Source organism: Carassius carassius, chromosome 23, assembly GCF_963082965.1.
Source record: "Carassius carassius chromosome 23, fCarCar2.1, whole genome shotgun sequence".
Lineage (NCBI taxonomy): Eukaryota > Metazoa > Chordata > Actinopteri > Cypriniformes > Cyprinidae > Carassius > Carassius carassius.
The window spans coordinates 19,359,644-19,378,201 of NC_081777.1; the positions used below are offsets into that span (position 1 = coordinate 19,359,644).

Consider the following 18,558-nt stretch of genomic DNA (forward strand, 5'->3'; position numbering starts at 1 on the left):
ATTTTCTACCTTAAGCTGCAACAGAAGAATTATATTGGCTCAAGGCATTCAAGAACTGCTGTGACTCACTGACATGAAATGTTGCTCATTTATTTGCAAGCAGCTCCACTGACTCTCTGACAGCTTCAGTAGCCTGGTCCAAGTCCAAGATGAAAAAAGGCCTACAAACTACTTGAAATACCCTTTAAGACAGTCATTCTGAATTTGATTTGCTTTTTTTCTCTTATTTCACTTTACTACACTAGTATTGACATTACAAGGAAGGGTTTGCAGTTATACCATAGAACCATTTCGATTCCTGAATACTGGATGCTGACAATGCAGCAGGACAAATTCCCGACAGTAAACCGATGTCCCATTCTATTTCTGACCCTACTTCAAATGGCCAATAATAAAGAACCTTTAGGTATCATTTTCACTGACAGATAGTAGGCTAATTTAACGCTCACACATAAACAAAATGTTATTTAGAAGGTTTTCACAACCCATCATGCATACAGACTCCCTAAAGCAATTGTGAGGACAAATTAAAAATATAGCAGAAAGATGACCCCCTTTTTCCTTTCCTTACTCTTTTCTCCATGGACACCACCATTTCTAGGCCATCTCTTACAGCACGGAGCACACACATGTATCAGAATGATTCAAATAAGATTCCTTCTGATTCTTTTAGAAATTCACTATTGGTTTGTGGGCACAAAACAATATTTTGTGGGCTCATTTGCCCCTATATTAAAAACTTTGACAAAGAAAGAAAATTACAGATCTTATGCCGACGAAATATCAAGTAAAAGGCTTAGCCTAGTTCCCTCAAAAATGAAAATAAGCTTGTGTTTTACTCACCCTCGAAGCATCCTAGGTGTATACGACTATTCTTTCAGACGAATCCAGTCAGAGTTATATAAAAAAATTGTCCGGGCTATTCCAAGCATTATCATTGCAGTCAGCGGGTGTTAGAGTTGAACAGTCCACAAGTCATCAAATAAAGCATGCACATCCTTAATAAAACGTGCCGCACACGGCTCCGGTGGGTGAATAAAGGCCTTCTGTAGTGAATCTATTCGTTTTTGTAAGAAAAATATCCATATTTCAAACATAATAAACGCTTTTCTCTCACTTCATCTATCTGTCAAACACGAAAGCTGTTCCGGTGGATGACGTAGAACGTTGGCATTGTGTGATTAATGACAAACATGGAGAGAAAACAGAAGCTTATTTTCAATTTTGGGTGAATAAACCCTTTAAAGTCCTTGCACACTGAGTCCGAAATTTGTGAATATGTTTTTTTTTTTTTTTTTTCGTATTCGTCATCCTTTTCTATCAAAATGTTTGCTATGGATTAAACTTGAAACCAATTTATTTATTTTTTTATGATGGATGAAAGTTTTGGAGGCAGTGTGTAAATGTGATTGATACAACGTGAGTTCGTATTTATTTTTTTACGTGTAAAAAATTCAGACGGGAATTTGTGCATAGACATTTAGTTTAATGGCAATATGAACGTTATGCAGGAATTCATAAATGATCATGAACAATCAGTTAATAGGCTGAATGTACAGTATAGGACACTTTCAGTTTGCTAGCATTATGTGTATATTCTTCTATTTTATAAAAACAGTATTAGGTTCATCCTAAATATGCATGTGACGATGGTATGGCAATCAATGTATTATGATATTTGAATCATTAAAATATTATAAATGGACTAAAAATCCCAAAGTGCCCCACAATCAGTATTTTGTAATACAAAGTTAAAGTTGCCTACAAGCATATTTTGATAAGTAGTGAGGGTGTAAGACCTGACAGGAAACTGTGATATAAACAGTTCATCTTTCACAGTGCGAGAATCTTCTTCATTTGTAGGTTTAGAAATGATATGCCAGGACTGTCTGAGTGTATTCCTGAGCCTGGAAGATGGTGAAAACTGTCATGCACATTCTTCGTAAGTAACATTTTTGTCAGCTTTTTTTTCCAGTTATGCCTGCTTGGTGCACTCTTAAAAAGACAGCAAATTTTAATACCTCTCATAACATCTGGTGTTGTGAAACACTTGGTGAGTGATCCTGATAACCGGTCAATCTTAGCTTAAAAAACAATTATGCTGCCTAATTGTATAGGCTTTAGGCAAATTAAAGTTTTACTACCTTTCAATTAAATCAGAGACGATCAGAATCAAAGATAAAAGGACTGTTGGCTCTATGTGTGTGTGTGTTGTGGGGTTTAATTGACCAAATGTCCCTACAATGTAGGCAAAACCCCATTAGCACACTGACATTGTGACCTCCAGTAATTACATTTGTTTTCTGACCAGCTGTGACTGCAAGGCGATGAGCAAGAGTATACTAGCTAACATACTGCACTTACTGTTTTTTCCATATACTGTAAATATATGGCAACATCCACAATATTTTTAATGTAAGAGCTGGGGCAGACATTTTTAACTTTAATCGTCAAGGTTTGTCAGCCACTTCCTTTCATTCTAGCTTGTAATGTGCAGCCAGGTTTTCAAAATTTCAGTGAAATTTCACCGGAAAAAAATAAAAATAAATAAAAAATATTGTCAATAGTGTAGTAATGTATAAAGCACAGCTCACGCGGAAGTTTCTTTCAAACTAAGCAGCTTTCTGTTTTTGTGGCAAATCATTGTGATCAACTGAAACCTGCTGTGAAATCTGCGTGAGAAATTTCTCACCCTCAAATTAAACTCAAACTGCAGACTATTATTTCTTTTATATTATTTCTTATAATATAACTTTAATTTAGTTATTGCATTGTAATAATGAACAAACTGTGAGAAAACGGTGTTACTGTTACTGCACTCTGTTATTCTTCTAGTTATTTAGAAAGTGGCTAATGAATCGGAAGTCTCGCACATTAACAGGAAATGGATAAAATGTTGTAGCTATTTACTGCAGTTGCGTAGCTCCGCCCACACGAAAATCTAATTGAACATAATTAAGGCTCCTCGTGCATATTAAACATGATTCCACGATTGTGGATGTTGGGAAATATTTCTAAATAACAGCACAAGTCGGGAAAATAAAAGGACACACGAGAAAGCGCGCAGACGGAGGGAACTGTTCTGATTGGCTGTGATTTGTGATTGATCATGTCGCGTCGTGCAGATGTTTCAGGTTGACTGTGGACAGACAAATGGCTTGTCGCTGTAACCCTGTCGCGTCGCACCTGGTTAGGACAAGGATTTTAGAATTAGATGTCAGAAAATACCGTTAGCTCAATATAAAAACAACAGAAGTCAATGGAAAGTCTTCACTGTAGAGAAACAAACGTCTGTGTCTTTGTCAAATAGAAACAAAGAGAGCAAGATGGAGAGAGGGAATCATATTTCATATTCAATTTCAAATCCACGCCTTCTGTCACTATACCAATTTTAACTGAACGCATAACATTCATATGCGAGTTTATGCACCTTGCAGGCAAAGTTTCAAGGGAACTGCCACCCACCAGATCTTCGAGGAGTAACGGCAGGAGTAAAAAAGAAGAAAGCACGTTCACGTTTGCCTCATCTCTACACTACTTTAGTGGAAGAGGTGGAAGAAGCTGATGGACGTGATGTTTAACGCAGACAACTGCTCGCTAACCTGCACGGCCGGTTAGAATGGTCCGGCTTTGTCGAGGAGACGGAGGAACAGCACATGCATTGCCCTGCGTGAGGAAGCACTGTGAAAGAAGAACCGATTTCTATTGCGCTTATAGTTCAACGCATCTGTAGAACCGCACATATCGCTCCAGTCATGTCTTTTGAATTCCGAATACTGATGTTTGGAATCGGGACAGCCCTGGTTATATTTGTGATTATAGCTGATATATCGGAAGTGGAGGAAGAAATCGCGTAAGTAAATTCGATTAACGTCCAATAAACAATACTGATGAATATATCGCATTCTTGTTTTGGTCTTTGTTTCAACGCACAGTTGCACTCTATTTATGATGTTTATGTTTAGGACATTGTCCTCCGTGCTTTGATTGTCTCAAGAGAGACTTTGTAGATGCCCAAACAATGGACAGTCCATTTAGGACTAGCCTGAGCTTGTGTTTATACCATTACTGCTGTATACATATACAAGAAAATGACAAAGAGCAGTGCATTTTATTCACTTGATTGATTTTTGTTATTTTTTTTATTTTTATTTTGTTGGAAAATCAATCTTAAATTGGAGCTGTGTTTTGAAAAATAACTGGTCTGTAGTTAGTCTAAGCTTTTCAGTTGCTGTCTAAAAAGCAAACCATATTCCAAAAAGCCAGCCTGACCACCCTACTGAGCTGATTTGTTGCTGTTCCAAGATGATTTACCAACTTAATAACCACCTTGGACCAGCTAATAACCGTTTTGGAACCACAAATAACCAGCTTAGACCAATTACAATGTTGTAAAACACAGACTACATTTTAAACTGTGTCTTCCAGCAGGGTTGGTTTGGTCTTTCATCAAACAGGGTAATACTGTGTCTAAGTCAAAAGAGGGAGACAATGTGTTGTCCCAAGGACTATTGTTTGCAAAGCCATATCCTGTGGTTGAGGGTTCTTAAATTTGAGGGAATGGCTTGTTTGATATTACTTAGTTTGTCATTGATAGTTCTGTAGAATCTGGAGGGGATATGTGAGATTTTAAAGCTTTTAAAGTTAATCTTTTATCCATTCATAGTTACTTTCCAGCAGAGTGATAATATTTTGGAACTGGTTTAGCTGAATATTGTTAATATAGTCTCAAACTATTAACGCTTGGCAGGTCTCCAAAACAAGTCCTTCAGACTTTGCTGAGTGTGAAACCCTGTATGAGAGTCATCAGATAAATGCGGCTGACCCTGGTGCTCTGTAACGGATAGCTGTTGGTTTGTGGGTTTTTGTTCTGCTCTTGAGTGTGCTCCGTTTGTGCCCATTCATGGCAAGTGAAAAGACAGTCTGATCTGTGGTTTGTGGCAGCTAGGGGATTACTGTTTGATTTGTGACTTTAAAGTTACAGCCTGGAGACAAAAATGAACCGCTTGCCTTTCCTCAGTTATAATTGAACCCTGTAGCAGAAATCCTCAGGCTTACATAATTGCAAAAATCTCTGGACATACACTTTAAAGCTCTTGAGCGAGAATGTTTCTGTGTAGATGGATTAATTGCAAGAATAATTGCATGCGAAAACAACACTCAAACACAAGTGTATGCTGCCAAGATATGCATATAGGCCTAGTGCTTAATTTTTAAATGGATCATGCCTAGAGTTGCCACATTTGACATTTTATGCAAAGTATTTGGCTTGTTTCTGTAAACCGTGAGATTGTATTTCACATTTCTGCTGCACTGATTACTATTTATCCATTAAGCGTGGAAAGGGAATATTCCATCCCTCATATTTGCTAACCCAAAATATCCCAGAGACAAAATATAATTGTAAAATCCCAATTTGGAAATTTCACACCTCATTTACTAGCTGTCAGAAGGCATTAGTTGATGCTTATGATCTATTTTTTGCTTAAGTTATTGGTGAGATTCATAATTTATTGGAATTTAGAATATAATTCCATATCAAACAAAGGATCTAAGGGGTATATCTCAGAGCAGTTATAAGCGCTTTGAAGCAACACGACTATTAAATCTGCATTTGAAGCTGCTCCCCAGAATTTTAAGAGATCTGTGCTCTGTCTGCTTAATAATGCTCGTAGCCATGACTTTGAGGGAGACATGAAGAACATTACAAAAAGTGGTAGACAAAATAGGACCGATTTGCTCAAGGAGACAATGCTATCCTGTCCTAACTGCTTTGAAGGGGGGCACCCCGCAGGAAGAGGTGGTTTGAACGGCATGATGTCAGTTACCTATTATCCTTGCCATTATTTTCTGAATGGAATAGTTCACCAAAAAAGAAAATTTGCCCACCCACAGGCCACCCAAGGTGTAGATGCATTTGTTTCTTTATCAAAACCGATTTGGAGAAATTTGCCAAAACAACACTTTCTACCAATGGATCCTCTGCAGTGAATGGGTGCCGTCAGAATATGAGTCTAAACAGCTGATGAAAACATCACATTAATCCACAAGACACCAGTCCATCGGTTATCCTGTGATGTGAAAAGTTGCATGCTTAGAATGAACAAATTCAACACATGGTGAGCAAGTGATGCAATGCTAAATTCATCCAAATCTGTTCTACATCTTGAATGGCCTGGGGGTAATTCCTCTAGGCTTTAGTGAAAATTCTGACACTTTATTTTTATGAAATGATTAATCAGTAATAACCATAACCTTGTGTTTGTACCATTAAAATATTCTAAAAGGTTTAGAAGTGGGAGCGCCTTCTATTAAGACCTAAATAAACATCATCATAATTCAATTTCATATATTTTTCCAGTCCAGGGTCTAATTGCCTTTATCTCAATTATCTACTCAGAGAGCATTATTAATGGTTCTATTGCTGGATAATGATGATGAATATTTTATGCCTTCTGCTCTTAGAAACATTGAGGATTCACAGAAGTTTCACTTAAAAAGCTTCGTCCTTCAGTCCAGCAGGTTTGTAATCTGATTTGTTATATCATTTATGATTTATGGTGTTTTCATGAGAACATTCCAATGATGCTTACAAACACGCATTTAAGTCCGTTTCTCAGTGTTATAGACCTTTTTTTCATATTTCAAGAATTCATTAAACATAGCTGCCAGTATTTTTTGAGGTGACAGATGTTGTTATTTGTAGCTGTGTCTAACAGTGATGTTTGGCAGACATGCACATAAACCTGATCTTTTTCCTCCATCAGAAATTCAGTCCTGAATGCTGTTCCTACTTCACTAGTCACCTATAGAAAGAGCAAAGTCTCTGCTTCTCCAATTCCACTGCCAGGCATAAAGAGCAAAACCAGCAATTCATCCTCACCAGAATGGACTTTCAACAGAACCTTGTCTAACCTCATCAGGTACGGCTTGCATTTATTCAGATGCACTCTATGGCACTTCTAAAGAATATGGTTCCCTGTTAATACTTTGTTTTTGAATCCCTTAGCATTCATAAAGTGTGTTGCTGTTTTTCATTCTCCTTCCAGGAAAAACATTTTGAGGTTCCTGGATGCTGAGAGGGACATCTCAATTCTTAAGAGCACCTTTAAACCCGGCGATGTAATTCATTATATATTTGACCGGCAGAGCACCACAAACATCTCAGAGAACCTGTACAACCTTTTGCCGACTGTGTCTCCCATGAAGAACCAGCATTACAAACAATGTGCCATCGTAGGGAACTCTGGGATACTGCTGAATAGCAGCTGTGGCAGAGAGATCGATTCACATGACTTTGTCATCAGGTAAACAACTTTTCTTCTGTTTTGTGTCGTAGCATTCAACAGTTTGTGCTGTTGATGTAACCTTAGCCAGCTCTCATCCTGAATCAAACAATAAATCCACATAAACTAGCTGTAAAGAGCAATGTACTAGAACTAATACTATAAATAAAATACTCTCTTAAAGAAATAATTTGAAACTTCCTTTGATACCAGATTTATTTAAGTGATAACTGTGTTTGTGCCTCTGTGTAAAAAAAAAAAAAAGTGTCATGCAATTGCCACTTTTTCTCATAAATTGGTCTTTATTTCTTGTAACTGTGACTTTGTATCTCACAGTGACTTTTTGTATTGTCACAATTACCTTGTTTTTCTTTTTCTTTTCTTGTTTTTTAACTCTGAGGTGGAAACTTGTTTTTATGAATAACAGGCAGAAAAAAATCTCCGATTCAGAGGTTTCAAGTTCAACATGAGTAGTATTAATACCTCAGAGCGGCGAGGCTGATGTTCATTTATTTTGAAGTGAATTAAAACCTGTTCTGTGATGTGTGTGTCTTTGCAGCTGTAGATTCACATGCTCTGCGTTCAACTTGCTTTAAAGAAATTGGTTGGATTTCAAAAACATTACAATCTGTATGCGACACAATGCACTTTTGAAATAGCTGTCAGTACTACATCCAGCCTTGACTCATACTGTTGGAAGGCTTCCAGAAGGGTGATACATACTGCAATTAGTGACCAGCTGAGCCAATATGACATTTGTATAAGTCATAATAAGCCACATCCCAGGAAACATAATTAGGCTGTCTTCTAAAAGTGACTACAGTTCACTTGCCTGTAAAGTGCTTTGCCTAACAGCCGAAAGCTGTTTGCTTGGAAAAAAAAAAACAATTATTTTAGTGTGCTTCATGTAATATACTAGTGTAATACTGTGAGATTTCCAATCCTAAATGAGTCTTCATCAGCCCAGCTGAGCTCTTAGGACATTAATGTCATTCAGCCCCAGTCCAGGGACATACAGAGCCTCGAAGATTAAGTAATGGAAGAACTTAAATCCCTCCTGTGTGTTTGGCATGGCTTTTCTGCTGGGCAAGGACAAGACTGTGTGGGAGTGTGACCGTGACAGCTAAGCCTCGGCAGTCGGCATGATGCCAGTGTTGAAAGGTTTTCCAGGTATTGTGGCAAGATGATAATGCCAACACTGTGCTCAGTATTTGCTTTAAAGTCACCTCTGTGTGTCTTTATAGAATTTTTTTAAAGTTAAATTATGGGATGAGCTTTAAAAACACTTTCTTAGTCTGTAGGAGTATTCTGTATGTGAGAAGATAGTGCCTATTGTAGTATTAATGTTGTAGTTTATACAAAGATAAATTACTTGCTTTAAAATGAAGCAAGTCTGGAGTGAAGGTCATTTACTCGTTCTTGTTTTTTAGCTGTTTATGCCACTCTGTCTTGATGCTCAGTGGTCCGGCAGGGCTTTTCAGTTTTTCCACTTGAACCCATCTTTCATACACTAGTACACTAAATACATTTCTTAAATACAGAGATAGTATGTTAAAAGCTTATTTTAGTTCATTTTCATGGTGTCCCAAAATAGCACAGTTAAGTATACTTGATTTTAATGATGATTTTAAGTACTTTTAGTATATTAAGGATTACTTTTAGTATATTAAGTACAAAATGAGTGTGCGAAAATAGAGGACTTTAAGTACATTATGGAAGTGTACTTTTTTTTTATATTTCTTTTTTTTTTTCACCAGGGCAGATTGTTCATCCAATTTGAGGCCTTTTAATTAGTGATGCACCAATCATAATTTTTCATGGCTGATGCAGATTTCATTTAAAAAACAAACAAACAAAAAAAAACAGGCAAATTACTCAGTCCCAATACTGGTTGCAGATTATTTTATTTTGTTTTTTTAAAGCTAATTTATCAAAATCAATCAGATACTGTAAGTATGTTTTGTTATTAGTTGAAGTATTTGCTATTAAATGTTTAAATGCGGAGTTTTGTGTGTGTGTGTGTGTGTGTGTGTGTGTGTGAGAGAGAGAGAGACAGGGTCACACAGTGGAGTCAGCTGTCTTAACCGTGGCTTGTGTCCTGCAAACACAAATGAGCATCATCACTGTGTCTGTCACGCTACTCTGTTCCCCTTTCAGGCTTGAACTGATGGTCAAACTAAGGACATTTTTAACTGTTTTTACATTTATTTTTAAAAGATGAAGCTCGCTATTATGGAAAAGGACCTTACATTTCCGACGAGTGCTCGCGGTGTTCGGCCAATCACAATGCATTGGGTCAGCTGGCCAATCGGAGCAGACTTGTTGGCAGGAGAGACTTTGTAGAAAACAATGTGTTTGAGAGAGTTGGGGCATAGAGGACCTATAATAATGTAAAGTAGTGTTGTCACAATACCAAAATTATTGTTTCGATACCGATACCTAGTCAAGAATTGTGATTTCGATACTTTTTCGATACTTTTCCTGAAAAGGGAAAATACATTCTCAAATATCATTGATGTGATTTATTTTAAAACCAGGACAACATTCTAATCATATAACACACTAATAAATGAACATATTGAACAGCAGATATATGAACAGCAGATATATTAAACATTTGAACAAAATATGAAATATCAAAATATTAAAAAAAAAATATGAACAATGACATTCAAGGTAAAGAAAGAATAAATTTAGCAGCATTATCTCAGTTATCATAAGAAACATAAGAGTAATAAATTTATCTTGATTCTGAACTTTGAATAAAAATATGAACAGCGATTATATGAAGCAATGTTTCTGAACTCAGAAGATTAAATGTCAAAAGATAAATAATATCAATTTAAGCAATGGCATTCAAGTAAAAAAAAAAAAAAATTTAGCAGCAAAATCTCAGAAATTGTAACTTATTCTGTCAGTTGTGCAACCTTTTCTTTCAGAGGAGAAAACTCGGCCAGTGAGCTTTAATGAGCATCATCTTTTTCTACCAGTCTTGGACCGGCGGCCACAGTATCACTTGTGCTCGCACATGCAGCAAAGTGATGCGCGGGTCAGGTTTTTTTCCAACCCGCGGGTCCCGCTTTTATTAAATTATTTGGCCCGCCCCAGCCCGCAGATAAAGTAAAAAAAAATTACCCACCCTGACCCGCGCATCGGGGACATCACGGAAGATACGTTGGTACTAGACTCATATTTCTTGTTCACTGAAGTTACTCCCTCCACAGCAGCGCGCTATTAGCAGCGCATGCGCAGCTCGTAAATAGCTCTGTGAACTGTTTCATCCTGTCAAAGAGTTACTCAAGATGTGACGGAGCATGTGATTTGTTGAATGTCGTGAACCCATACGCCCCTTCACTGAACGAGATCGAGAAATCTTCTCATTCGTGAATGAGTTGAATGAACTGATACATCTTGTTCGTGAATGAAATAAATGAGTATACAGGGTCAGTGAGCCAAGCGTTAATGCAGATACGCTCGTTTTCATATTTAGCATACAGAACGTAACTCCACGTTTAATCCCAGCCATCTCGCTGTAGTGCTTTTTTGCTGCGTGTATGAGGAGAAAAAACACAGACGTCCATAGGGAGGCACTGGAAGCGTGCGTTGCACACACCAACATGAAATACGTCTCTTACAAATCTGGAATGCAGTCATTCTTTGAAGTATCGATACTAATAAATTTAGGAATTGTGACGTTTTTAATTTCCGAGAATCGCGATACTTTTGAAGTATCGGTGCACCGTGCAACACTAATGTAAAGTATTTGATGATACTGTTTTTTGAACATTAAAGCATGTCTTGTTACATCAAATACACAAAATAATGAAAAAGCATCATATGACCCCTTTAAAATGAAAACAGAATGGTCGGACTTTATCTTTGTAAAATCATGCTACATAAAATATCTGCCTGAAACAAAAACAACAGAGGGGCTAAAGGAATGCAAATTCACTCATTGACAGCAGGTGGTGCTTATGGAACAGCAGCGATATAGCGTTTCTTTGGTTACAGCTGTAAACAAAACACTGCTGCGCTTATAAACACTGCTTTATAAGAAGGTAAGAGGAGAAGAAATGCAATTGCATCAAAACTGTCAAAACAAATTACAGTTCCCTTCAGTGATACATGTATAACCCCCCACCCCCAATTCTATATTCATATTTTTTCCTGTAATTTTTGAGCTTTGAGAACAGTGAGCTGATATTGCCTGCTCCAGTATTTTCTCCTCTTTGCATCCGATATTCTGACCTCCGTTAACTTCATGTTTAAAATCTAAGGCATGATGTATTTTTCTTTATCACTGTTCCAGAAACTCCCATAAAAAATGTACACATGAAGGGAGTGACAGATTTACTTTTAAAGGTCTGTTCCATTAAATCGGATGTGTTATTACTCAAGCAGTGTTCTGTGAACAGTGCCTTTAAATTACTTGTGAAAACATTCAAATTGTTCCTTCATTGTGACTTGAAATAGTTGTATATTTTTTCACATAGATTTTTAAAGTCTTCATTAAAGCATTATAAGAAAAAACATTATAAACTAAAGGTCTGAGGTGAATCAAAATATTACAAACTTGTATTTGAAGCAAAAAAATCATATAAGGTATACAAGACTGTGTGCTTAACAGGTTTAATAAGGGAAATAACTACAATTCTGTGAATCATTATGAATGAGTCAAATAAAAAAAAGTGAAATAAAATAATTGGATTAAAGATGTTGTGACAAGCAAATCACAAGGAATATGATTAACTCAAAAGAATAAAGGTGAAGTGCAAAAAAAAAAAATCATCTAAAGCACAGGTTTTTTGTTTATCTTTTTTTACTTATTTGAAAAAGCCCCCTAAGGACTGGTAAAATGGAAGGTATTTTTTACTTCCAGAATCCAGCTGTTGCACTCTATAGAGAAATAACAGTAAAAGAAGACCATTTCGTCAGTGCTATCGCACTCCTTTTGGCAACAGCGTAAATGCAACACTTATTTGAAGGATCTGCATTGACACATTTGTGTAAAGTATGTTATGGGTGTAAAGTAGTCTCTTTGAAGCAGACATGCAGAGTGAAATAAACTTCAGATATATTTATAGTTGATAGCTTGTTACCAGAAAACTAAGGCTTGATCATATGTCACCTTGTGAATACACTCATAAGCATTTACATATACAATATGTAAAGAAACTAACTTGAGATAATATTAAGTAGTGCTATGAAACGATTAATCCCGATTAATCGCATCCAGAATAAGTTTTTGTTTACGTAATGTGTGTATTGTGTACATTTATTGTGTATATATAAATACACATTTATTTCAGAAATATTGATATGTACATATTTATATTCATATAATTCATTTTATATATAAATATTTTTTTAATATAAACAACTTATTTTTCTTAAATATATACTTGCATGTGTGTGCATTTATACATAAATATACATAGTATACCCACATATATTATGTAAACAAAAAGTTTTATTTTGATGCCATTAATCATTTGACAGCACTAATATTAAGACTTAACCATATGAATATATGTGTTTCCAAGGTGTAACCTGGCTCCAGTGGAGGAGTATGCGACCGATGTGGGCCTGCGCACCAGTCTGGTGACTATGAATCCTTCTGTGGTGCAGCGTGCTTTTCAGGACCTGAACAGTGAGGAGTGGGTACAGCGCTTCGTCCACAGGCTGCAGAGCCTCAGCGGGAGTGTGCTGTGGATCCCTGCCTTCATGGCTAAAGGAGGAGAGGAGCGAGTGGAGTGGGCCATCCGCCTAATTCTTCTGCATACCGTGAACGTCCGCACAGCCTTCCCCTCCCTGCGTCTGCTCCATGCTGTCAGAGGGTACGTGTCTGTGCATTAAAGGCTACTCAACACTCATGCTCGCTGAAGCAGGTGTATCAGGCCTCTCGCTATTTATAGTTCAAGCATCAATACATTCACATCCTACTCTGCGACCACAGTGTGGGGCTGTTCCTGTAAGTGGACCGAGGCGCAAGTGCATACCATCATTTCAATACCATCTGTATTTTTTCAAAAGGTCTTTGTAAGTTCGCTCAATAAATTCAAGCCCCTCTGGGCTCAGTTGTAGTAGGCTGTCTGTAAATAGCACGCAACCTTTGCCTCTTTCATTGACCTCTGCATATTTTAAGTCTGCTATTCAGCCCCCCTTGGAGCAGAGTGGCTGGAGCCCGCCATCCTTACAATGCACCTAGCCGAGGTTTTTTCTTCGATCCATCTGTGTAACATGGGTTGCTGGGGCCAGAAAAAAGGTCATGCAAGAGACAGCTGTTCAGTGAATGGTGAATTGAGGAAAATATGCCATTACAATATGTTGCAGTTGATCAAATGATTAAAAAGTAGTACTCATTTAAAAATAATATTTGCATACACTACAATAAAAAAAAAAAAAGCTTTACATGGTGAATTCCATTTTTAAAATCTCTCTCTCTCTCTCTCTGTCTCTCTCTATCTCCCTCTCTCTCTCTCTCTATCTCCCTCTCTCTCTCTCTCTCTCTCTCTCTCTCTCTCTCTCTCTGTCTCTCTGTCTCTCTCTCTCTCTCTCTCTCTCTCTCTCTCTCTCTCTCTATATATATATATATATATATATATATATATAGTTATAGTTATAACAGTTTCCACAAAAGCACAGCTGTTTTCAAGGTTGATAATCATGAGAAATCTGTCTTGAGCAATTCAGCATATTAGAAAGATTTCTAAAAGATCATGTGACACTGACAGCTGGAGAAATGGTTGATGGTAATTTAGCTTTGCCATTACAGGAATAAATTACAAATTTAAATATTATGAATATTTAAATATTTTAAAATCCCAAATGAATCAGAAAGCAGAATTCTGTACTCCGACCTGAAGTACAAAGACCAGAGGTAGCTTTAAGTTATGCGATCCTCTTTGTTATCTGAAACTCCTTTCCTCAAAGCCCCCCTTTTTCGTCAACCGTTCTGAATGAATGACACCTCACAGATACACAGAGAGTCCCACTGTGAGGGTTATTCAGGGATGAATGGACTGGAGAGGGTTCAGTGCATCTTTATGGACATTGTTCAATTGTCTGATCTTCTCCTTTTAAACCTGGAAGAGCGGCACAGGTTTGGATGTGGTCGAGTTTAGCATGAGAATATTTTAAAAAGGGGATTTAGCCTAAATTCAGCAGCTGAGTTCAGACTCCTTTTTTAGTAACCTTAGCTGTTAGCACACTTAGGATTTGGATTGGCACTTCTATAAAACCTTATACACCTACTATCCAGGTTTTGGGTGAGTTTTCTTTTTTTTTTTTTGAGAGGAATCACTATTTTTATTCTGTAACGACACAATCAATTCATAAAGTGACAGGAAAGACATTTCTAATGTTACAACAGTTTTTAATTTAAAGTTAATGTTGTTCTTTTGAACTTTAATCAAAACAATTCATTAAAAAAATAAATAAAAAAAAACAGGGAACAGTTTCCACAAAACTCTTAAGAACAAAAAGTTAAATATAAAGAATCGGAACAAAGGTTGTTAGAGCCCCAAATTAGCATATTAGTATGATTTCTGACGTACCATGTGATACTGAAGACTGGACTAATGGCTGCTGAACATTCAATCTTTCTGAAGACTTTATTAAAGGGATAGTTTAAAACAAAAATACTGTCATTAATTACTCACCCACATGTCGTTCCAAATCTGTAAGACTTTGTTCATCTTTGGAACATGTTCAAGGCCCAGAAAGGTTGTAAGGACATCATTAAAAGTCCATGTGACATCAGTGGTTAAGCTGTAATTTTATAATAGAATACTTTTAGTGCTCAAAGAAAACAGAAAACATGATACTCTTCTGAACACACAAAGACGAAGAATTGTTGAATGGAGTCATGTTTCTTTTTTTTTTCTTTGGCAAACAAAGTATTCCTGTAGCTTCATAAAACTGTTGAACTGGTGATGTCACATGGACTATTTTAACAACCTTTCTGGGCCTTGAACGTGCCAGTTGTGTTGCTGTCTATGCAGGGTTAGATAGCTCTCAGATTTCTTAAAATATTTTCTAAAAATATCTTAATTTGTGTTCCAAAGATGAATGGTCTTACGTGTCTTACGTGGTTCAAATGACATGAGTGTGAGTAATTAATGACAGTTTTCATTTTTGGGTGACCTATCCCTTCAATGTAATTGATCTACAAATAGAAAACAGCATAGCATCATAATAATAGTAAGAAAGCATGCACTCGGTCTGATGTCTGTAATCATTAATTTTCTTTCAGATACTGGTTGACCAATCAGGTTCAGATCAAAAGACCCACCACGGGACTCCTGATGTACACCATGGCCACACGCTTTTGTGATGAGATCCACTTGTACGGCTTCTGGCCTTTCGTTAATGATCCTGACGGCAAACCAATCAAGTACCACTACTACGACACGCTAACTTACCACTACACATCCAGTGCCAGTCCACACACCATGCCTTTGGAATTTCGAACTTTAAGTGCTCTTCACAGACAGGGGGCACTGCAGCTGCACACGGGACCCTGTAAACTTCCAACATGAGCGTTTGCAGCCTCATTCCAAATGGTTTCATACACTGGACCGTAGACATAGATTACCTGAATACTTCAGGTAAATTTCTGACCAAATGTGAGAATGCAGTATGAACGGGGGATATTGTTTCTTTCTTTTAAAGTGTTCAACCTTAAGAAGGTTTTTAATCCCTAATATTCTTTTTAATATATATTTAAAAGTCCCTTGCCATTGTTTTATCCCATGTTTTTAAACATGAAAAATAACTTCTTCTTTTTTTTTTTTTTTTTGATTTTATGCCATATTTGGCCACAAGGTGGAAGCATATGAGAGAATAAAATGAGAGGCTCTTTTTGTCTTTAGCCTTTAATCTTTTTGGGACAATTTGTGTGTATATATATATATATAAAAGAAAGCCTAAATTAAGAATGTCATTTATTTGTTGCCTTTTCAGTCTACATGTCTGTTGAGCCCAGAGACAGCATGACTGAATGTAGGACTGTTGTCAGTTTTTACATGTAACATGATATGGTTTAGACTTAGAATTAACATTTTAAATGGTTTAAAAGGGTTTTATCGCTACGTTGCTACATGCGTTCTTCTAGACGATGTTTTGGACAATAATTTAGTGCCTCAAGTAGGAGATGGTGTTATGCTGCATCATGTGACACTTGATCAAGTTGCCTTAGAAAGACAAAGTGAGTATTGTTGTGACTTTTAGCAGGTGTTAAAACTTTAGCATTAATGTGCAGTAATACTTGTGGAACATGTGAACTGCAGCTGTCTGAACACTCTGGTGTTTGCACAGCGAGGCAGCTATCAGAGCGTGTGCAGTCCCACGCTGAGATACTGTAGCCGAATCCAGTACACACCCAGCTGTTCACACACTCCTGTGTACTCAAGGATGGTCGACCGTGAAGGGATGCTCAGTGTGTACACTTTGGAATTTGTTAAAGCCACATAGTAGCGGCGTTTCTGTATCTAAGGGTTTTTTGGGGGGAGTTTTGGATTTCTTTTGTATGTGACACATATTACATGTTTAAGTGAATGTATTGGTGATAACTTATAAGTAAAGAATATACTACTGTTCTCATGTGCCCAGTGTGATATAAGGGTCAATGATATAACACAATGTTTTTTTTATTATTTTTTCCCAGTTTACTCTGTATTTTTTTCTTTTTACATAAACTGTAAAAAATATTTCAACTAATTATTATTTAGTAACTATTTTCACAAATTTTACATTCAGTCCATTTCTGACTTCGAAGTGTTATCTGAATTGTTAGTTTTTAGTTGGCTCAACCGTTACTGAACTATAGTCCATTCAGCTAAAATTTTTTTCATTGGTTAAACATTTAGAAAACTACAGCAAAGGATGTCAATTAAAATGTAACCATTTACTCCATATGTTTTATATGTTACCTCAAATAAGATTTATTATTTGGGCATCATAGGAGATTGCTTGGGAACTAGTTGTTACATATATTTTAATAGTTTAACAAAATGATTAACTGGTGTTTATCAATCACTAAAAACGCATTACTGGACATAAAAGCCTTTATTTAATAACAATCTCCATTTATAACATTTCTCATAAAGACTAAACATACGGTTTAAAAGTTTGGAGTAAGATTTTCAAAAAAATTTCTGAACGTCTCTTATGCCAATGCTACATTTAAATAAATAAAAAATACAGTAAAAGTAATATTGTAAAATATTACCATTTCAATTGTTCTAGTTTAATATAAAATAAAATATAAATTCAGGATTTTTTAAAAATAGAAATATCAACAGAAAAGTAGTCTAAGAAATGTATATTTTTGCTAATGTAAGTTTTTACTTTCACTTTTGGTCAAATTCATGCATTTGTTATTTTTATTATGTATATTAAAAAAAAAAAATAAAGGGATAAAAAAGGAATGGTAGTGTACATTGAAATTTATATTTTTGGGGGCCATAAAGTAAAAACGTAAGAGCAATGCAGAAATAAATAAAAAAAATTTTTTTAGAAAAACTACTTCACAAAATAACTTAATTGCTTTATTCATATTTTTTAAACTTCAAATTTATAAAAAGTAATGTGGTGTGACATCCCAAAAAAAAAAAAAAATGCAAATTTAATCACAGAAAAACCCCTGCAGACCTTTATCAAGGTCAACAAGTATCAGATTAATTTAATTCCGATTTTCATTTGGAATTAGACAAATTAATTTAATATTTTTTACAACAATGCAAGTTTATTTGAGATTGTAAAATGTGATGCGGCTCCCCTAAAAAGTCAAACGTATTGTAAAAACCCATGATATTTGTAGGCAATACTTTTTCCCTTTATAAAATATTTGAATGTCTTTAAATAATTTTGAAGTGGACTTGGTAATCAAGGAACAATATTACTTTTTTATTTAACGGTTACATCATGTCATGACTCTAGACATACAGTAATTTAGCATTTAACTTCTTGAAAATAGACAGAAGAAAAAAAAAACATTTTTAAAGGGTCATTTTATTTTGGACAAACAGATACACACACACAAAAATTAAAATAGCTGAGGGACAAATTTCATTACATTTTCTTTGAGGTCTAATAAAAGGATGTTTTCCTAGAAGTTGTTTGCTAGAGGTTTTCTGGAGGCAGTTAATCAGAATTAGTGAAATGTTTGGGATAGTTTTCTGCATAAACACCAGTCCAGCGAGGAGCTTCTCATGTGTTTTGAATCATGTGATCTGTCGTGTTTTTGACATGGAGCATTCGCTGCACTACA

The 18,558-nt window shown here is 36.1% G+C and overlaps 1 protein-coding gene across 1 annotated transcript; it reads left to right on the top strand.

Annotated features, from left to right (window-relative positions):
• Positions 1–3,091: 3,091 nt before the first annotated feature.
• On the top strand, positions 3,092–16,884 carry LOC132101442 (alpha-2,8-sialyltransferase 8B-like). The gene is made up of 6 exons (XM_059506401.1): positions 3,092–3,853; positions 6,466–6,522; positions 6,768–6,923; positions 7,050–7,307; positions 12,830–13,123; positions 15,541–16,884. The coding sequence occupies exons 1-6, from the start codon at positions 3,756–3,758 to the stop codon at positions 15,824–15,826; spliced, it is 1,149 nt and encodes a 382-aa protein (XP_059362384.1). The 5' UTR covers positions 3,092–3,755; the 3' UTR covers positions 15,827–16,884.
• Positions 16,885–18,558: the final 1,674 nt, after the last annotated feature.

Bases quoted from the DNA above. Each gene is read 5' to 3' on its own strand.
- LOC132101442 (XM_059506401.1), top strand. From the start codon at position 3,756: ATGTCTTTTGAATTCCGAATACTGATGTTTGGAATCGGGACAGCCCTG. The intron at 6,924-7,049 runs GTACGGCTTGCA...TTCTCCTTCCAG, and splicing joins ACCTTGTCTAACCTCATCAG to GAAAAACATTTTGAGGTTCC. The intron at 7,308-12,829 runs GTAAACAACTTT...TGTGTTTCCAAG, and splicing joins TCACATGACTTTGTCATCAG to GTGTAACCTGGCTCCAGTGG.